Source organism: Atractosteus spatula, chromosome 6, assembly GCF_055471065.1.
Source record: "Atractosteus spatula isolate fAtrSpa1 chromosome 6, fAtrSpa1.hap1, whole genome shotgun sequence".
In the NCBI taxonomy this organism is placed as follows: Eukaryota; Metazoa; Chordata; class Actinopteri; order Semionotiformes; family Lepisosteidae; genus Atractosteus; species Atractosteus spatula.
The window spans coordinates 32776167-32797372 of NC_142711.1; the positions used below are offsets into that span (position 1 = coordinate 32776167).

Sequence of the window (21206 nt, forward strand, 5' to 3'; positions counted from 1 at the left end):
TTGCTGAAGAGAGCAGAACTGTCTAAGGAAACTTCTGATTACACGTTTTGTAAGAAGTCAAATTTAGCAACCATGGACAGCTAGTTCACCCAGATAGATACTTTATTAATCCCGTGAGGGAAATTGCAGTGAAATTAGGGCAGTGTTGCATAGGTAATTTTGACATTAGAAACATACAAATGCATCTTCCAAATTATATCTTTAAGGTTTTAAGAGCTGTATATTGTTGCTAACTTTGACTTATATTCACATCCAAATCAGAGGAGGGTCCCTTAGAAAGAATTTCCTTTGAATGGCTCTTCCTTCTGGGATCGAGGCCGAGCTATACTTTTAAGACTTCTTTTAACACAAGGAATGCTTTGTTTAACAAGAGGGATGCTGTTCCACCCTACCAGCTAAAATCCACATTCAGAAATCCAGTGGCTGAAGAAGAAATTATGCATTCTAAAACCGAAAGAAAAGAGCCTGCACACTTACCTTTTCCTGGGCCTCCAAGGATGTGCTCTGCTTCCGGGGGGTGTACAGTAATATCAATGATTCTGAAACACAAGAACACAGACACACCTTCTATAGACACTCCAGGGTAGCACTGGAAGGGCAAAGGGTTTGGACAGATGACCGGACTGACAGAAAAACACATCTGAGATGGGAAATTCTGAGGCAGCAGGATCTGTTTTACAAAAAGATCCTAAAAAAACATATGGAATTCAAACAAGGGCCAAAACTAAAACAGAAATAGGAAATAATCACAGATGACAGTGTTGTGGTGATTGTAGGTGGTCCAGTGCACTTGTGTGATCATTTTTCACTGATCTGCTCATGTCTTATGTGTGATTCTCAATAACAAGCACAGAACAATCAAATGAATATTAGGACACTGATGTCTTAAACCAAATGGCTAAATTCTGCCCTAACAACACTTACAAGTGATTGTGTTGACCTGCTCCTCAACCTGTTCTCTAAATTCTATTAATGCATCTTCATCAAATCTTGAGATTTGAGATCAGAGATTTGCTTCAATTATACTAAAGTGGTTTTAAAGTTTTACTTCCGCCATGATTTGGGGTTACGATTAAGAATTCACAGCCCTGGAAAATGCTCCCTAATGTGAGCTATGAATTTATCTATGAGCATACATAAAAATCTAATTTCAGCCTTATTTACTGTAATGTATAGTTGCTCAAATTTTGTATTTATTTATTGATATTTCTGTTCACATGATTATAATCAACAAACATTGCACATTCCCTTTTATTTTGCCCATTCCACAAAACAAATTGTGGGACAAAAAGGATTTAAGCCTGTGACCAAAGATCTGTGTCTTGATGGACTCAGCTGATGAACTGATTGAGCATTTAACGAAAGAGCTTAGTTGGAATTGGGAACGGTTGATTGTATTTACACAGCCTTTATTTTCAGATAATAAAATGTGTTCTGAGGCACAGGAATGCTCTTTAACACTCACTCATGCGGTAACTTGTGAGAGGGTTCGACTTTCTGCTCCACTTCATGCATCTCCTCTTCGGGAGCTGAAAGAGTAGGATGTTAATGCAGCCACAGTACAGAGAGCTGGATTTGCAAAACACTTGATTATGCAGCCTGCAGAGTTTATTCAGATCTGTTTATTCCTCTGTTTAAAAGTCTCTCAATGTGTGTATGGTATGTGGCCATGCCATAGTGTTTGCAGCTCTGGCACCATATTTACAGTAAAAGTTAAATACTATTCTGAGGTTATACTATTATGGAACTTTTGAGTGCAAAATTTCTCTGTAGTTATTCATAGTTTTATGTACAGGTTTGGCTTTACGTGGTGTTTTGAAGATACTGTAGATAAAATAATGTGTAGTGCTTTTAACTCAGAAACTGCATTGAGGCTGAGCCGTCTGTGTTACTGTGAAACACGAAATGGCCTGAACTGGCCATGTGCTGGAACCCGGAAGTCATATCTTACCATCTATCACTTCCAGTTGTGCAGTACAGATGGACTGGCCACCCTTGTTGGTGGCAATGCAGGTGTAGGTGCCCGAGTACTCTCTTCCCACATCCAGCAGAATCAAGCTGTGCTGATGCTTGGAGCTGGCCACCTTATAGCCAGGTGTGTCTGGCTTTATCCACAAAACATCCTCTGCAGATTCCTCTTTAAGCCAAGTAATCATGGGCACAGGGAACCCTGTAGGAACACAGTGACAATGTCAAGGTCCGAGTGACAAACAGTAAAATCCCTGACTGTCTGTAGCCTTGCTCTCAGCCCTACCTTCCACTTTGACAGACAAAGTGATGCTTGAACCTTTCTTCACCTTCTTGTTAGTGAACCTTTCCAGGAAGCGAGGGGGTACCACCATTTCCTTTGTGCCTTTAAATGCAAAAGTTAAAAGTTACCCAGGAAATTAATACATATATTGTATATCACAATCATATGCAAGTGGTTCAGAGCTCTTTTAGAGTAACACATACTTATAGTATACCCCAGTGCATCTACTGTACATTAAAGATGGAGTAAGGCTGCCATGTGTTAGCAGCAAAACAAAATATGATCACCACCAATGCCAAACCTTTCAAAACATACTGTTAAAATACATTTTGAAAAAGTGGTAAAATCAACCACTTTATTTTACTTTGGTATGCATCTGTAACTGCATTATTCTGTGGAATCATAACCTGTTTGATAAAAAACTCAGCCCCTCCAAGGATTTTGCTACACACTTATCTTGTCACTTCATGCTTGTGTCTAACAAAATAGCAATGGTCATTATTATTTAATTCCCTCATCCTATAAGAAAAGTGAAGAGACCCACTTTATACAGCATTACATCCACCTAGCCTGATTTGACACTCGCATAAATACACTAATGCTAAAATTTTCCTGTTCTGTCATGAGCTTGACAAATGAGGGGGATGTCTTTACCTTTGGCTTTACCAGCATCTGGCTTGTCTCCCTCAGCAATCTGCTCCCCAGGGCCTGGGGAAACATTTGGTCAGTTTCATTTGACTGTTATACTGCTATCTTGGACAGCAACAAGCAAGAGAAACTGTATTACAGAGCCCCAGTGTATTTAAACAAGCAAACCCCAGACAAAGTGGAGTTGTCCACTTTTCCCGAACACTTTACTGGGCTGCAGGGTACATGGTCACGGCTTTGTTTAGTTAATGGTGCTTATTAGTATTGGGTGCTACATTCCTACACAGCAGGGCTCTGTAGAAGTCAGTGTGCTTTCAGATTCAATCTGTGTTTTGTCAGCGTCTTTACATACTGTGCAAAAAGAGCCTGGCGGAGGAGTAGGCAGACCCAGCGGCGTTGCTGATGTAGGCGGAGTACTCCCCCGCGTCCTCCTGGCAGACCTCCAGGATCTCAAGAGAGTGCAGCCTTTTCTCCTCGCTCACCAGCACTCTGTCAGAGGGCCTCAGTGGCTGGCCGTCCTTAAACCAGTACACCCGTGGAGCAGGATAGCCTGAGGCCCAGCAGTATGAAAAAGACAAGAAATGTCCAGGCCATGTTGGTCAGTCATGTCTTCTTGTCCAGTTGTTGGCAGCACAGGAAAGTACTGTTAAACTTCACATTACAGGAGAAACCATTTAGAAAAAGTGAAACATTTGTGAATTCATCCTAAATCCCAGCCAACTCAATCACTAAGCACCGTCTCGACAACAACACTGGCATCTAAAAAATAAATGATGGAAATATTTTTTCAGAATGGGGAGAAAAGGAATATTAGATTGGGTATGCACATACACACAAATCAACATGGTATTATGACTAAACAATATATTTATGTACACGTAGTTACAAAATGTTGTGATATACAGGTTTGTAAAAAGATAAGAATTCATTGCATCTTTCATCATCTGGTTGAATCATAATGGTGATGAATTTGATCAGGGGTGGACTGACGTGTGTAGTATTTATAACTGGGGCAACATGTAACGAAGGAGTATTATTGAGGGGAACAACTGTAACAGAGAACAGCTGTCTGCGATTAAATTCTGTGGGGAAGACTGTCATGGGCAATTAATTATGGACCAGTGTCAGGGTATTACACAGTCTTAGCATGATATTCCTTGTATGTGAAAAGAAAGCAACATAAATGAACATGAACTTAAATATTGCACTTTTGATGCCTTAGATATGTTTCTAAAGGCTTCAAAACATTATGTGACAGACCCAGTAAATATTTTTTCACCTTTGTAGTGCCCAGCTTCTCTATTTGGGGTCTCCTCATTTGTCAGCCAGTGGGCCTGAGCTTTGGTTTACAGCAACAATAATGGTTACAGTATGCAAAAGAGCCTAATTTGTAAGAATACAAAATTCATGGTCTTCTGATACGAAGAAAGAGGCCTTAACAATTTATTGTTTAACTGACCTTTGACCTTGACATGCATCTTGGCAATGGGGGCTCCAGGGCTGACATAAACGTCGTGTAACTCATCCACTACCTGGGGGACCTGCCCCTCCTCTGTCATCGATTCAAAGCCTTCCTGCTCTCTTCTCACACGCACAAAGAAGGGGAAATATGTTAAATTAGTTTGATGTGTGGTAAATCTATTTCACTTTATTTAGTCATTAGCATTACTCCTGATAATAAATTCCATCCACCTTTTTTCTCCCACTAACCACTGCACCACCATGCTGCCCTACTAATAATAACATTGACATTAACAACAACAACAACAACAACAACAGCAACAACAACAACACCAACAACAACATATTGTATACTATTACTGTACTTCATAAACATTCCGAATTTTAAATTTGATAGAAAAGAATGCATATAGCTTGTCAGATTTGGCTTATATAGAGGACAACTGGACACTCAAGTGGACAGACTCCTGAAATGCAAAACAATACTGTCCCATTGCTCTGCCTCACCTGGACAGGTAACCCTTAGCGCTGACATAGGAAGAGGTCTCGGTGGCATCAGCTGCCGTGTCATAGTCAGAGCTGCAAGACACTGGAGATAAAGAAAAAATAGCAATGAAAACCCTGACCCCCTTTAAAACCAAATCAGACTCCGAATTAAGAAGTGTTAGACTAATGTATTAAGTAACATGATATGTAATAACATGGAGGGATAAGACCCTGTATATTCTTATATTCTAAATAATAAAATATTATTAATGAGAATAAATAGTAGGATACAAAGCACATTGAAATCCCAGGAAAGAGCAGATTTAGTCTCCTCTTTCAATAGACATTTTGCACAGCCTATCAGATAGTAATTATCTTTTTTAGCTTTGTACATTTTCATAATCTTAAAACGGTACTAAATGGGGTAGTGAGAAGGTCATAGCAGCAAGAACCCTTAATCAACAGTAACTGTTTACTTCACATTTAAGTGATAAAAACACATTTCAACTTAAAAGAATTCTTCCAGTTATGAACTATACAGAACTTGGTAAATATACAGGAGTTTAAAGAAGTAATGATAAAACCTTCAATGTAATAATCCTTTTCTACTTACCATAACTAAGAAACTTCATATTTTAGTTTTTTAACTGCTTTAAAAACTATTTATAGAATGTGCAATGTAATTTGAAATCTCCAATGGTACATGAGCTGACAATAAATGGTTAATTGATTAATGTCGGGGACTGGTAGGACCTCCTGCTGGAGATGACCAAGAAAGTCAGAGCCCCTGCTGCTCCTGAAGTGGGTACCCACCATCCACCCGCAGCTCAGCCTTGGTGGAGGCGATGCCACTGTAGTTCTCGGCCATGCAGCGGTACACCCCCATGTCGCTGGGCAGGACGGCGGTGATGATGAGCTGGTGACAGCCTTCCTGGTCCTCGTTGATCATGTAGTGGTCATTCTCCTCGATCACTTTCCCATCCTTGAACCAGCGAACAGTGGGAGGGGGCTTGCCACTGACCACGCAGTCAAAGCTGACTGGGTAGCCGTCTGGCACGTCCTGGCTCTGCAGCTCCGTCAGGAACACAGGGGGAGCTGTCATTACAGGGATGGAGGACAAAAGCAAACAAAGCACAACTGAAGATCATCCCATATCTGACCAGCATAGATAGCAATCGTTTTGTTAGTTAACACACCACGGTCATCCAATGACTGGTAAAGATGTTTAGATAAAGTATGTCTACGAGGACACAGACAGGATCAGAAGTCTTTAGTTCAAAAGAAAGTCTTTGGTTCAAAGTAAGCATTTACTTTGAGCATTAGAATTTATACAGACTGACATTTTAATACATTTTAATACAATTTTTAATACATTTTAAATCAATGCAAATACAATAGGATTTCTTTTAAAAAGCGTAAAACAATCACAGAAAAGTTTTAACTCTTTGTATTGCAGTGAAGAGTTCTTTATTGGTCTTAAGAATATTGAGTCTTTCTTTTATGATGCAGCAATAAAGTAAATTGAAAAATCTATTTTGAATCATCTAGTTGCTCCAATGTCTGATAATGTTCTCATCAGACTAGTCATTGCAATCAATGCAACTCCCTAAAAATTAAGAACTCTAAAATTCTGAACTCAACTTTTAGAATTCAAGAAGTAAAACATGTAAATGCTCATCTCCTGGTCTTGAGATGCATTAGGAACTATATCCTACTCAGCCTTTACTTGGTGTCAGAAGTGAAGGCACACTAACCGGATCCAGTAAGTGTGTAAGCAGGCTGTTCTTTCTCTGCAGTGGGGGTCAGAGGGCTCTCCTTGGCCTGAGGCGGGGCTGCCTTCATAATGCGGAGTTCAACTTTCCGAAGGCCTTCCTGCAGGATCTCCGTTTCTATGGGAACCCCCTGAACAGTGAACATCTCTTGGAAGCGTCTGGATGCTACCTGTGCCTCTGCAAGAGTATCAAACCTGATGTAGATATACTTGTCATCCTCTCGGTACGTTTGCTGGTCAGCAGCCTCCAGGTCTCCTTCATCAGCACTCACAAAGGGCTCCTCCTCCACATCAGGCATGTCCTGCGACAGCCTGGTCCTGAGGAGTCGCCGTAGCCTTTTTCCTGCTCTCCGCAGGGATTCATCCATTTCACTACCCGAGGAGCTCTCTGGCTCACTATCTGCACTGTACCCATAGGGAATGTGCTTGAGTTTCTGGGTGGGGACGTCGCGAGAGCTTCCCACTGTGACTTTAGCACTGTGGGATACCTTGCCCAATTTATTCGAAATTTCACAGGTGTAGACTCCTGTGTCTTTGGGTGTCAGGCCTGTGATTATCAAGCAGCAGGTGCCATCATTGTAGATGTCAATGTGATGGTGTTTCCCATCATACAGCTGCTCCCCATCTTTCAGCCATCGTACCTGGATGTCAGATTTCATGAGTGACACACATTCTAGGTGGACAGTACCATTGGGCTCACATGTCTGGTCCTTAAAAACATCACCAAAGACAGGGACTCCCTGATGCTTCAACTGCTTCCTGGTCTTATAGCCTTTGAAAGCAGCCTGAATTTTAATGGCTGCCTCTGTCATTTCAGACTCCTCATCCTTCCCTATTTCCATGGTAGGGGGTTCCAATGTTGCCATCTTCTGAGGTGGTTCTGCCTCAGACATTTCAAAGAGATCATAGAATTTCTTGGTAGAAACAGTTTGGGCTTGGCCTCCAACAAAGGTAACAGTGGACTGACTGGTTTTCTTGAGATAGGAGACTAAGGAAGTGGCCCCAGTTAAGGACTCATCCTCTGAACTGGCATAGAACTGCTCAAGATCAGGCTTGGCAAGAGGCTCCTCCTCTGCTTTTTGTCTCCGCTCCTTGGAGAGTTTGTCATCTTCCTCCGGCACCTCCGAGATGGAATCCAGAGTGGGCTCCCGGCTCATGCGGCGCTTCTTGGCCAGGGCCTCCCACAGGAGATGAAGGTCACCCTCCTGAGCTGCCTCAGGGGGCAGACTGGGCTGGATAGGGGCCTCTTCCTCTTCACCTGGAACCTCCATGGGCGGGGTAAACTCTGAGAGATGGGGGAGCAAGTAAATAAAATGCTGTATAAGGTTGTTTTTTAAAGTGTACATTACTTTTTGTTCACACAGCTTGAGACGCTTCTACAATCTTGCCTACCTGCTGAGACTGAGTTCCTAAAGGAAACGTTTTAATTACACCTGAAGAAGGCTCCACGGCCTAAACGTTGTTTTCTTTCTTCTCTTTACAGCATGGAATAAACCTATTACTTGTTCCTTTGCAGCCTATGCATGCTGACACAGCTACCCACCTGAACTATTTTAATTACTTGTTGTGTATGATGGAAGCAAGTTTCAAGGTTTAATGTGATGTTACATTTATTTAAATTTGGATCTAATATTTGACATATTAAACATGGCTTGACCATAAAACAAACATTTTGGAAAACAATTTATACTTTATCCCTTTCATAGCACATAGCCTCCTGAACAAGTGACGGGAGAGGATCTAAAGAGCTATGCTGTACCTTCTAAGTAGAGACCTACAGATGTCTCAGCCTCAGGTGAAGCCACACAGGCGTAGATGCCCTGGTCGTCAGGCCTGAAATCCTGGATCAGCAGCTCCTGCCTCTTCCCCTGCGATGTGGCCTGGTACTTCTTCCCCAGGGGGAGATGCTTGTCATTCTTCAGCCAGATGACAGAACTGTGCTCACTGGACAGTTCACACTGCAGACAGACTGTCTCCCCCTCCCTCACAGCAGGGCTGGACAGGGGTTTGGTCACAGAAATAGGGGCTGCTGGGGTTCAGGGATAAATACAGAAATATGTTTGATGGAATTGAAGAAAGCTGGGAAGTGCAATTCAATCTGGCCTTGTTCACAGGGACTGATAAAATACACTGCACAGACAGGAATTGCAATTATTATTTTTTATATCATCACTGACTTTTATATATATATGAATTCTTATGTAGTTAATTCAGCAAATTGGAACGCAATACCTTTGCCATCTTGTATATAAAATACAAAGTTGAAATGAGGCAAAACTATATCATATAAATCATTCATTTATACTAAAGTGTCCTCATTTCCACAGGAGATATACAGTAACAAAAAAATATCAATCCCATAAAGGCACCAGTTAATTCTACAGATTCAAAAATCCCAAAATATTGGTGACAGCTCAAAGAGAAACTAGGCATGAAATAATTTAAACTCTTTCACACTTTATAATTCTTTCATTTATATCATTTGAGAGATTGATTTAAGATATCCTTGATAACACTTAGTGGAGTTATGGGCAAAAGTGAGCCTACAAGAACGTTTTGTGACTTAACTGAGGGCTGTTGTGATACTTGAGCTGCATTTCCTTTCATGCACAAGAAAAGGTAGCCCTGGAGAAACAGTCTTTGACAAGCAGTGTATATTCATTGAGAAAGTACAACTAAGGCTGAAACAACACAAACTAAGGGGCATAAGACACTCAGTTTGTGTTGTTTCAGCCTTTGTTGTGCTTTCTCAATGAAGGGGCATAAGCAGGTTGCAGGACACAAAGCCCACTGATCAGTACCCTTCAGTATCAAACCAGTACCTTTTTACTCTTTGGAAGCTTTGTGAACTAGCTGACACTGAAACCTAGGCTAAAGTTCACAATGGGAAATTAGAGATGAATTACTCCATATACTGTATACCACCAATTACCCACCACAGACACTAGCCTCTACTAACCCTCTTATTTTTCATGAAACCGACACACTATAATGTATGGTAGTTTTTCCCAATTTTGAACACTGAAGGCACTGGAAAGTAAAGCAGAAAAATCCCCCTTTTTATGTTACAGAATAATAGATGCAATAAGGGGAAAATGTTGCCGTTTGCTGAAGTTATGTTCCATGCAAGCGGTACAACTGCATGCTGGGAAATGGCATGTTGTTACTTTTAGCAGTGCAATGAAGAGAATTATTGTCAATGCACTTCATCTGCATTATGGAGTTCAACTACATACTATTTGATTAACTGATTCACAAAATCTCATATCCATACAACTGACATGATCAATTACATACAGGCCAACAAATACATCAGATGAATACCAAAAGTATGATTTTGTTGCTACAAGGCATGTTGTGAAAAAGGTTCAATTCTTTAAACTTTCACTGAGCAGTAGGTACAAACCACAGATACCATCACAAGGAACTTGTGTGTAAGAGGAGTACAGAAAAATACTGTAAATAAAAGTCAATTACCTTAAACATCCAGTGTTTTTGTTTCTTCAAAAGTACACATGAGACATCCTAATGAGATTCTATAGCTCACCCTATGCAACACAAGCATTTTATATTTCTCATCTATCACCATTTAGGCAATTGGGATTAGTATTAGGAATTGGGGTTTGTTAATCTGGGTTTGCTGTGGAAGAGTTAATGTAAAGGAATGAAAGTAATTCTCTCCTAACCTGAGAACGAATGTTAAATGTGAAACATCCACATTCACTTTTGAAATCCCACTACTACATATTGTGGTGATTGGGAAACTGACAAAATTTGAAAACGATTGTATCATTTTATCTGCAAACTTCAAGCACATTTCTAATCTTTACAGGCATATGCATGGGTTATCACCTATGACGTACTGTAGCCAATTGAAGCAGCGGTGAATTAAAAAAAACAAACTCTAATTTAGCGAAGCTACAGAATTTTGCCTCACTTCTGATGCTTACTGACTAAAACACCACACCCAAGACGTGCAAATGCAGTCCTGAAGCAGCACAGCGTCTCTCACCTAGCTGTACAGTTTGTGGTAAATGGACAGGCTCTCCAGTGCCAGCGCGATTCACTGCGGCTACTCGGAATCTGTACCCCTTTCCTGGAATCAGGTTGTCCACCACAAACTCTGTGTTCCGAATGGGTTCCGTGTGGCACGGCTGCCACAGGACACTGTCAGTCAATCGCATCTCCACTCTGTAGCCCAGAATGTTCCCGCCCCCATCATTGAGGGGCGTGAACCAGGACAGCGTCACTGATTCGCTGTTCTTACTCACCACCTCTGGGTCCTCAGGAGGGTCAGGAAGGGCTATGTGGAGGGGAGGGGGGAGGTTATATGGAAAGCAAGAAGAGAAACTAATCTAATGTACCAGAGAAAGTATTACACAATGTGGTCACATTACTGAGACAACGTATCTAGCTGGATATTGCAATTTTCTAAATCAATTCAAACCCTCCCACTAACTGATGCCTGTCTGCAAGATACAATCTAATACTCTCTTCCAAAATGGCACAACTATACACGGAAAGTATCTTCCACGATCTCAAAATACCTCTATATTTATGAATTTATAAATTTGAGAGATGAAGATAAACAAAGCTGTACTGGATATATGTCTGCCTATAAAAAGCAGCAAGACATTTGCTCTGCATGAACCATTAGTTGGGGGGATTGTGAAGGGAAAACATGACTAGATTTCAGGATTGTCTGTTATTTATGTAGAATGATGTATTGAAGGGGAAAATGAAGGGTTAAGACAAGGGTGTGTTGAATGAATCATCCAAAACGTCATGCTTTGTTTCTCTAGCACTAAAACATCTTCTTCCAATCTTTATTTTCCCAGAAGGACCCTCATCTAAAGCTAAGAATCAAGAAACTACAAGAAATCTACCTCAACACAATACATTAATCACCACTATTCAGGCCTACACTCTGTGTGATAATCAAGGATGATCTAGAAAATGTAGAATGTGAGACAGTCCTCTCAGTATGTGAGTCGTGGGGGCCTCTCTGCCCTGGAATCTCAGGAGCATTGAGACTTTGTGGGGGATATTGGGATTAGACAATTAGAGGTGCCTGAAAGACAGCAGTTTAAAAAACGGGGATTGATTGAATGTGCGCCAAAATGCTTTGAATAAGAAAACTAAGCTAACATCTAGGAACCGTGATATTTCACGTATTTTATTTTGCATCCTCAAAGAAAACAAGTATAATTTACTTTTGTTTTCTCCTTTAAATATTCTCGTACTGTAGTTTCTTCCTTCATTATTTAAAAGCTCAGTGGTGGAAGTGGACAGTTTTAAGAGTACGACTGAGTTAGTGTGCTCCTAGTTCATTGTCATTCTGATGCAAGTAAATTATTTAAGTATAGAGGATGGCTAAATAACCATTTTTCCAGCTTAATTTGAAACAAATTCCTATAAATATTCCCTTTAAACATTAAACAGGAATTTAAAATGCAGCTTAAAACTTGAAACTGTAGTCTGCCACCCTTCTTCAAACTGCATGAAACATGGTACTTGAAAAGCACAAAAAGTGAAAACAGAGATCTATTTTCTCTAACAGTTGTATGAATCCATTCACTAAACCTTTGTAATTTAAACACTTGTTTTCTCTACATTGAGACCTGTTTAGGAATGACAGAGGACCACAAAAGCAGAATTCTTTACCATTCTGGTGCCACTAAGAACTGGTACCAAAATTTTTACTACAGTGTTATGAGCAACATTCACCATTTACAATTTCTTAAACACTTGACATAACCAATGTCCCATGATCAGCAGTGTGGTGTGAACAGAGCACATTCTATACCACTTCACATAAAGCAAAGTGATGTAGATGTAGATGTGGTATACAGATTGTGAGACCCTTGTTGAAACTGATACAATGAACTTAAAGCCTGTTCCCAAAAGTTTGATTATGGTAAATCCAACGCCTTTTTTTCAGGTAGTGATAGGATTAAATTAAAACACAAGAAAACCCTGAAACAAGCAGGCATGTTCAATACCTAGTTACAAGGGAATGGGAAATGACTACTTTTAGACAGCCGCTTCTAGATTGCAGGTCGAAATGCTGTCAAGAAATTATCAAAGACTACAGCTGTGAAGGCACGAGCTAAGAAGCTTACCAATGACTGTGAGTCTGGCAGTGGAGATGGCATCCCTAGCTGCAAAGGTCACTTCTTTGGAGTGCTGTGGCTGAGCCTGTTTGAGGATGAGGCTGTAGGAATTGCCGTCGGCCTGCATAACCCAGGTGTGGCTGTCGGCATGGATCTCTGAGCCATTGAGGTACCAGGTGACCTCACTGATGGGAACAGGCTCACTCAGCTCACACGTAAACACCACATGCTCCCCCACGACCACCTCTGCGTCTTCCAGCGGCCTCGCCACATGCAGCTGCCACCCTGCATTCAGGACGACAAGGCACTGTGTCACGCATGCTTACCAACTTACTTTCTTACACATCTTGGGAAAACAGCAAAATTACAATGCTGGTTAATAAAGTCAACTTTATACAGTTTATGGCCTTTAGAACCAAATGGTCTGGAACATTCTTGCAGGTTCTACAATGTACCACTACAAACACAAGTTTCAACACTGTTCTTCTGAGTCAGTGATTAATTGCTAGACAAAAGGCTGACAAGTGCCATTATAATAAGTTGCAGGAGTACCTCTAACTGTTAGGAATGCAGAGGAGACAACGTTGCCAACCAGGAAGGTGACCCGGCAGCTATCTTCAGGATGCAGGTCTTTAAGAAGCAGGAGGTGCCGGCGTCCGTGCTCAAACACTGCCATCTCCATGTTCTCAGTCTCCCGCACTGGTAGGTCATCTATCAGCCAGCGGTAGTCCCGCAGCTCTGGACGAGAGAGGGAGCACTCGAACAGTGCTTCACCTCCATCCACTGTCTCTACGTTCTCCAACCCCTGGATGATGTCTATGGGTTTAGCTGTGGATGAGAGACAACAGTGACAGTAATGGGGTCCTAAAATGTACAATTTGTCAATGGCAGAAATGATCTCTGGTAATATACTGTCCTATAAACTGGACAACAGTAATTCTTCAGTAGTCTTCTGTAATTCCTGTAATTGTTGTTGGCAGTACTAAGCAATTCCAATTAATGTCTCACCTCTTAGTACAATCTGAGTCTGGGTTATTTTTTTCGTTTTACAGCCACTAGTTTCCTTATAGTGTATCCTCTATTCTATTTCCAATTTCCTCATCTCAGCTGCAATTACCACAGCAATCCCTGTCCCAGTGAATTGTGCACTCATTGGAGACACCTGCCATTTTCCTTGTTGCAAGCCCCATGGTGCTTCAACAAAAGACACCATCACAAGTTCATAGGCATCCAACAAGTCACAAGAGTTGCTCTTCTGCACCAAACTTAGGACACATGGGCCAACTCACTCCCACTCTATCGACTGTGTACAACTGCTTGGAAATTATTTTCTGCCAGCTAATGTTAGTTCAGCCTCAAACTGACTACTTATTTTGCACATGCTAATATATATATATTTCCCAAACACTTAGAAACCAACATTTGCATTCATTTGACAGGAATATACTCCTTTTTCTGCCTCTTCTTTCACTTCATTTACCGGTGTTTCCCTCACTCGTTTACTATAGTTAGAGGCAATATAACAGTCTTAGATAGTGGTATCTAAGGATATTTCCATGAGTAGGAGAAGGAAAAGAGCTGTGCTTTGAGATGTCTGATAGCACCTAAAGAAAGAAAATGAACTGCACTGTCAAGGCATGACTTCCTGATTTAATGAAGGCAATGGGGAAAGGGTGTGTGAATTTGTCTGCCTGGCTCCTCACAGGGATGGTGAAGAGCTCACCTTGGACTTCAAGAAGAGCGAACACTGTGGTTCCCTCAGCTTCACATGAGTATGTACCCCTGTCTCCCACAGTGACACGGTTGATCTTAAGTCTGGCCACATTCCAGTCCTGCTCCACAAGGACTCTGCGACTATCAGGCTGCAGCTGCTTGCCATTCTTCTTCCAAAGCGCCTTGACAGGTCGGGAGTACTGGCAGATAAACTCAGCCGGCTGTTCTTCCTCCACGCACATGTCCTCCATGGCACTCACCACCTCCACTGTGGGATCTGTCGGCCGACATGTCAGTGAGGACATGCATGACGCAGAGGGCGCTCAGCCAAGGCAAGGGGCAAGTCACTCGGAAGCAAATGGTGAGCAACAGCAAAAACTCAGGGCCAAGATGGAGGGGTTAGCCAGTTTTAGTGCTTGCAAAAGAGATTGGGCATTGAAGTAAATGAAAGCGTTTAGGTGGAGCTCACAGAAAGGGGGGGTGGAAAAATACAGCATATGAAATTAAGTGCTTCGTTTTACTCCGTTTCTATTCTGTACACTAAGCTTCCCTGCTTTTGACTGATAATTGTGATCTCTGTTGGTAAGCTGAGTTGAAAAATTATACAGAAACAACGCAGAGGACCAAAATGTTATACAACACGAAATGCAATTCTCATAGCATTTTAAAATAGATGCATTTAGATTGATGAAATCCATTTTTGACATAAAATATACTGTCTTTAACGTGAATTTGTCCCTGGAAAACTCAGAAATGTATTTTTAGTGTTCGCTTTAGGTTGGTTGTACATTCTAAAAATCTTGGTGTGTAGTCGAGTGACAACAGAGCACAACTCACTTTATATCATTCTGATATAAACACACAGAGTACTGGGGCCTGCCTGTTGAACTATTCTGTGATCCTGCAGGTGCTGTGATTAGCAATTCCCTTTTTAGTGCTCTTTGGTTAAAATAACCAAAAGAATGCATCATGCATTAAAAGGGCATGAACAATGACAATATATATCAAGCTTCTACTGTACTAATGAACATCATAAGCAGCAATGCCATTAACCCTTTTCAGACAGAGTGCATGAAAAACTGAACAGCACACTGTCAGGCCTTAAACACGAAGAAAAAAAAAGGACTGAATGTTTTTCCTCTTGTCTTGTCACCTTGTTTTCCTTCAATGTACGTTAATTAAAAAATGGTATAGTCTGGCTTTAACCCACTGTAATTAAAAGTGGGTTTATAATAAGAGAAATGCCACGAGACAAAAATAAAAGTAAAAGTCAGTTTCTGATCTGAAAATATTCAGACACTGTAAGGCCTGGTGGAAAGGGTTAAGCCAGATTGCTCTTCCTCTCTTTCACTTTGATACCTTTTACTAATAATTTGGCAGAAGAAACGAGGCTCCCAGCTTTGAAAGTCACCGTGCCCGAGTCGTCAGCGGCCAGGTTGTTGAGGGTGAGCGTGTGGGTCGTGCCGTCCTGAACACTTATCTCGTTGAAGGGGCTGTTGTGCAGGGAGGAGCCATCCAACCACCACTGCACATCCTTCAGCCCCTTCCGGGAAACCTGGCAGGAGAACACTGCCTGCTGCCCCACAAACACATCCGTGTTCCTTAAACCCGACACTATCCGCACCTCTCTCTCTGTGAAGCAAGTCAGAGACACCGCACTCAGCAAGTGAGCTACACCTGCCAAGCTCCTGCCCAAGGAGTATGTGCTCATCTCTTCCTCTCTGTACACATTCTACAATGTACACAGCAACCGTGGAAGATAACTCTGTAAACTCACCTCCTGGATCCAAGTGTTCCAGAAATCATTAATTTATAATTACGAATTAATAATTGCTTATACTTATATAGCGCTTTTCTGGACACTCCACTCAAAGCGCTTTACAGGTAATGGGGAGTCCCCTCCAGCATTACCAATGTGCAGCATCTACCTTTACAAACATTAGCATTGTTTAATCTAAATTCTGCTTTACAAAGACTACTAAGTGCTTGTTCCAACCTGAATGTTTAAAAAATCCTTCCATTTCTATTGCATTTTTCTGTTTAATATTTGAAAAGCAAAATAATAAAGGAAATCCTTTTTCCATGCACATTATCTGAGCTTTCATTGCTGTGTTTGCAAATCATTTCAGGTGCTGCCAATTATCTCAGGATCTTATAAATATATGAGTATACTGTAGGTGTATTAACATTATTAACCTTCTTGTTCATAAATGTCAGCGCTGCTTAGAAGGATGTGCTCTGGGTACACTTCCAGATATTTTCCTCATTAGCAAAAACACAAAGCTTGAAACGTTTTGTGCACTGATATTCACTGATGAGAAAATAAGATCAGGCACACAATACAATAGCCCTGTGAAGACATTTGATCTGTAGCTTCAGATGTGTACTTTTTTAGATCAAAGTGCAAAACTGAATATCAAAGCTAGATTCTTCATTGTTAGTTCAGCAGATCCGAACCAGATCAGCCTTCCCCTTGGTTTTGAAAACTGATACTAATCATTGTACAGCTTTGACGTATTACTGTTAAGTAAGCAGTAGAAGACAAGGGGCCTTGAAATCACACATGATGCAGGTCTAAACAACACTGTAACACTGTAACCCTCTTCCTTTTAGACAAAATTTTCCAAACCGATGAGAGAACATCAGAGAACATCCATTTTTACAATTCCTCAGAATTTGTGGAAAATCCAATATAGCAGTGTTATCTTCTCCCTGACAGCTTCCTTCAGGCCTTTACAATCTTCACATATTTAACAGGATTTTGTTCCGGATTTTGGAATTCATAGGCTTTTGAAAAATATATTCAAAATAATAGTTTCAGCAACCCTATTACATGGTACCCAAAGAGTAAATTTGTATAAACACAGTTTGTTCTAGTCTTTTCTAATGTGGCAGACAAATACAAACTGTAGCTGAACTGATAAAGCGAGTGATCCAGTCAGTGTACTCAACCTCATATAAGATAAAGTCACAATCGCTGCTCTGACACTTCTGACCAGAAGTGGAGACGCGCATCTTTGATTTAAAATGGATTGACCACAGATTTACACGATCATCATCATACTAAGGAATCCAGATTGATTGAAATGTAGAATTACCTTGAACTGTGACAGAAGCAGTTGTCAGCTGGTCTCCTGTGTCACATGTATAGTAGCCATTGTCTTCAGGTTCCAGGTCATGAATCACTAACTCTAAAACAGTGCCTTCTTGCCTCATCTCATACTTGTCACTGGGCTGCAGCACCACTCCTCCCTTCCTCCACTCAACCTGGGCTCCGGGTTTAGAGAGCTCACAGCGCAGGGTGGAACTGTCCCCTTCTTCAGCTTCCTGGTTCTGCAGCTCCTGTTTGAAAAATGCAGGCAATTCTGCAAAGGACAGAAACAAAGGCATTAGAGTTAAACTAAACAAAGACAACCATTAGATCTGCCATAAACCTTCTTTAGTCACTGAATATGTCTTTAATTTTTTTATATACAGTGGTGTGAAAAAGTGTTTGCCCCCTTCCTGATTTCTTATTTTTTTGCATGTTTGTCACACTGAAATGTTTCAGATCATCAAACAAATTGAAATATTAGACAAAGATAACACAAGTAAACACAAAATGCAGTTTTTAAATGAAGGTTTTTATTATTAAGGGAAAAAAAAAATCCAAACCTACATTGCCCTGTGTGAAAAAGTGATTGCCCCCCCTGTTAAAACATAAATTAACTGTGGTTTATCACATCCTTGGAAAGCTGAGTTCAATTTCCCTAGCCACACCCAGGCCTGATTACTGCCACACCTGTTCTCAATCAAGAAATCACTTAAATAGGACCTGCCTGACAAAGTGAAGTAGACCAAAAGATCCTCAAAAGCTAGTCATCATGCTGCGATCCAAAGAAATTCAGGAACAAATGAGAAACCAAGTAATTGAGATTTATCAGTCTGGAAAAGGTTATAAAGCCATTTCTAAAGCTTTGGGACTCCAGCGAACCACAGTGAGAGCCATTATCCACAAATGGCGAAAACATGGAACAGTGGTGAACCTTCCCAGGAGTGGCCGGCCAACCAAAATTACCCCAAGAGCGCAGCGACGACTCATCCAAGAGGTCAGAAAAAAACCCACAACAACATCCAAAGAACTGCAGGCTTCACTTGCCTCAGTTAAGGTCAGTGTTCATGACTCCACCATAAGAAAGAGACTGGGCAAAAATGGCCTGCATGGCAGAGTTCCAAGACGAAAACCACTGCTGAGCAAAAAGAACATAAAGGCTCGTCTCAGTTTTGCCAGAAAACATCTTGATGATCCCCAAGACTTTTGGGAAAATACTCTGTGGACTGACGAGACAAAAGTTGAACTTTTTGGAAGGTGTGTGTCCCATTACATCTGGCGTAAAAGTAACACAGCATTTCAGAAAAGGAACATTATACCAACAGTAAAATATGGTCTTAGTAGTGTGATGGTCTGGGGCTGTTTTGCTGCTTCAGGACCTGGAAGACTTGCTGTGGTAAATGGAACCATGAATTCTGCTGTCTACCAAAAAATCCTGAAGGAGAATGTCCGTCCATCTGTTCGTGACCTCAAGCTGAAGCGCATTTGGGTTCTGCAGCAGGACAATGATCCAAAACACACCAGCAAGTCCACCTCTGAATGGCTTAAGAAAAACAAAATGAAGACTTTGGAGTGGCCTAGTCAAAGTCCTGACCTGAATCCGATTGAGATGTTGTGGCATGACCTTAAAAAAGCGGATAAGGTTCGAAAACCCTCCAATGTGGCTGAATTACAACAATTCTGCAGAGATGAGTGGGCCAAAATTCCTCCACAGCGCTGTAAAAGACTCATTGCCAGTTATCGCAAATGCTTGATTGCAGTTGTTGCTGCTAAGGGTGGCCCAACCAGTTATTAGGTTTAGGGGGCAATCACTTTTTCACACAGGGCCATGTAGGTTTGGATTTTTTTTTTCCCTTAATAATAAAAACCTTCATTTAAAAACTGCATTTTGTGTTATCTTTGTCTAATATTTCAATTTGTTTGATGATCTGAAACATTTCAGTGTGACAAACATGCGAAAAAAATAAGAAATCAGGAAGGGGGCAAACACTTTTTCACACCACTGTATATCTGCAGCCTCTTTCAGTGAACTACTTTTTTCCCCCAAATCCTGTGTAAAGTCTTTAAATGAGCTATTGGGATGCCCTCTCAATCACAGATGGACTCCCTTAAAGGAGTGTTTAAAAAAATAATAAGAAACACTACAACAAACTCTGCAACTCACAAGTGGCAACCCACTGAAGCTACTGTAAGCAGGTGTGAGCCTGGTCAATACCTGGATGGTTGACCTAAGAGGTGTTAGTGGGGCCAGTAGGGGGTGCTTACCCTGCGGTCTCAGTGGGTCCTAATTTCTTGAAAAGAGCAGGGGTGTTACCCCGGTGTCTTGGTCAAATTTCCATTTGGCCTTTACCAGTCATGGCCTCTTAATAATCCCCATACTGTATATGAACTGGCATCTGTTTTCCCCATACTAATAATCCCCATACTGTATATGAACTCCTTGGGCATCTGTTTTCCTCTCCACTGATAGGTGATGTCTGGTGAGCATACTGGTGCACTATGGCTGCCATCGCATCATCCAGGTAGGGGCTGATGGGCAGGTGAAGGGGAGTCCCCATTACTTGTAAAGCGCTTTGAGTGAAGTGTCCAGAAAAGCTCTATATAAATGTCAGGAATTATTATTATCTTTTCTTCTGACTGTCATAGGATCAGATAAGAGACCATTCCAATCCAAGCAAAATGTTTTCCCAGGCCCCTTTACCTTCTACTGTCAATGTAGCACTGCTCTGGTCATCCCCAATTTCACACGTGTATTTCCCAGCATCCTTTGCTTCCACACTGTGGATAAGGAGACGGTTGAGCAGACCCTCCTGTCTGATCTCATACTTGTCGCTGGGCCTGATGATCCTGTTGTCTTTCCTCCAAGTGACTGAACAACCTGGCTCTGAGGTCATGCAGGTCAAGACAGCCGTCTCCCCCTCACAAGTAGAAGTGTCCTGAAGCTTCTCCCTGATCACAGCTGAATAGAGGCAAACAATAACACGTCTTTTGTATTTTCAAATGTCATCTCAGTGATGCTGTGCACCAATGTAACATACAGTACTATGTGCATTCCTTGTATTATTTTATTTACAGTACATATATATTTTATATATTATTCTGGTGAGGGTCTATAATGCACTGTGCAACAGCTGTGCAACATGCAACAGCTCTCACAGCGTCACAGGGGAAGAGACCATTTAGAGACACCAAGCAAATCTAACATTCTAACCTTGGGGGAGAGAAACATGAGCACCTGGAGAAAACTCACAGAAAGACACAGAGAACATGCGATCTCCACAGATGAACCTGAGGCCAGATTCAGTCCCAGAATCCTTTGTTGTATTTTCCTGGATGTTACAGTATGTGCATAATTTGCGATGTGTAAAAAATTGACACTCGAATTATACCTGCCTTCTGAATTGCATACATGTCTCAACTGCTGCAGTGCAGGAGCAAAACATGACAATTGTGTGCCTTTCTCATGAAAACATTGATTTTCCTTCCTTACAACGCATTGTCTACCAAAAAGAAATGGCTTTTACACTAAATAATAACTGGAATTTGAATTTGAATCAGCTTTGTTACAATTTGAATGACATTTTGCTTCACAGCGGCATCGTGGCTCATTCAGAGGTTAGCATTGCTGCCTCACAGTGCTGTGGGTTCAATTCCAGACCTGGGATGCTATCT

The 21206-nt window shown here is 41.3% G+C and overlaps 1 protein-coding gene across 1 annotated transcript in view; it reads right to left on the reverse strand.

The window, feature by feature from the left end:
• Nucleotides 1-21206, reverse strand: part of obscnb (obscurin, cytoskeletal calmodulin and titin-interacting RhoGEF b) — a 170288-nt gene that overhangs the window by 55312 nt on the left and 93770 nt on the right. Inside the window, exons 62-79 of the mRNA XM_088918145.1 lie at nt 20236-20493; nt 17542-17808; nt 15803-16075; nt 14454-14720; nt 13283-13558; nt 12740-13015; nt 10630-10920; nt 8377-8646; nt 6601-7902; nt 5660-5941; nt 4868-4949; nt 4359-4480; nt 3252-3449; nt 2906-2959; nt 2255-2353; nt 1952-2170; nt 1466-1529; nt 478-539 (exon numbers count right to left, since the gene is read on the reverse strand). Of these exons, the coding sequence (XP_088774271.1) occupies nt 478-539; nt 1466-1529; nt 1952-2170; nt 2255-2353; nt 2906-2959; nt 3252-3449; nt 4359-4480; nt 4868-4949; nt 5660-5941; nt 6601-7902; nt 8377-8646; nt 10630-10920; nt 12740-13015; nt 13283-13558; nt 14454-14720; nt 15803-16075; nt 17542-17808; nt 20236-20493 (4662 nt within the window). The remainder of the gene's footprint in view (nt 1-477; nt 540-1465; nt 1530-1951; nt 2171-2254; nt 2354-2905; nt 2960-3251; nt 3450-4358; nt 4481-4867; nt 4950-5659; nt 5942-6600; nt 7903-8376; nt 8647-10629; nt 10921-12739; nt 13016-13282; nt 13559-14453; nt 14721-15802; nt 16076-17541; nt 17809-20235; nt 20494-21206) is intronic.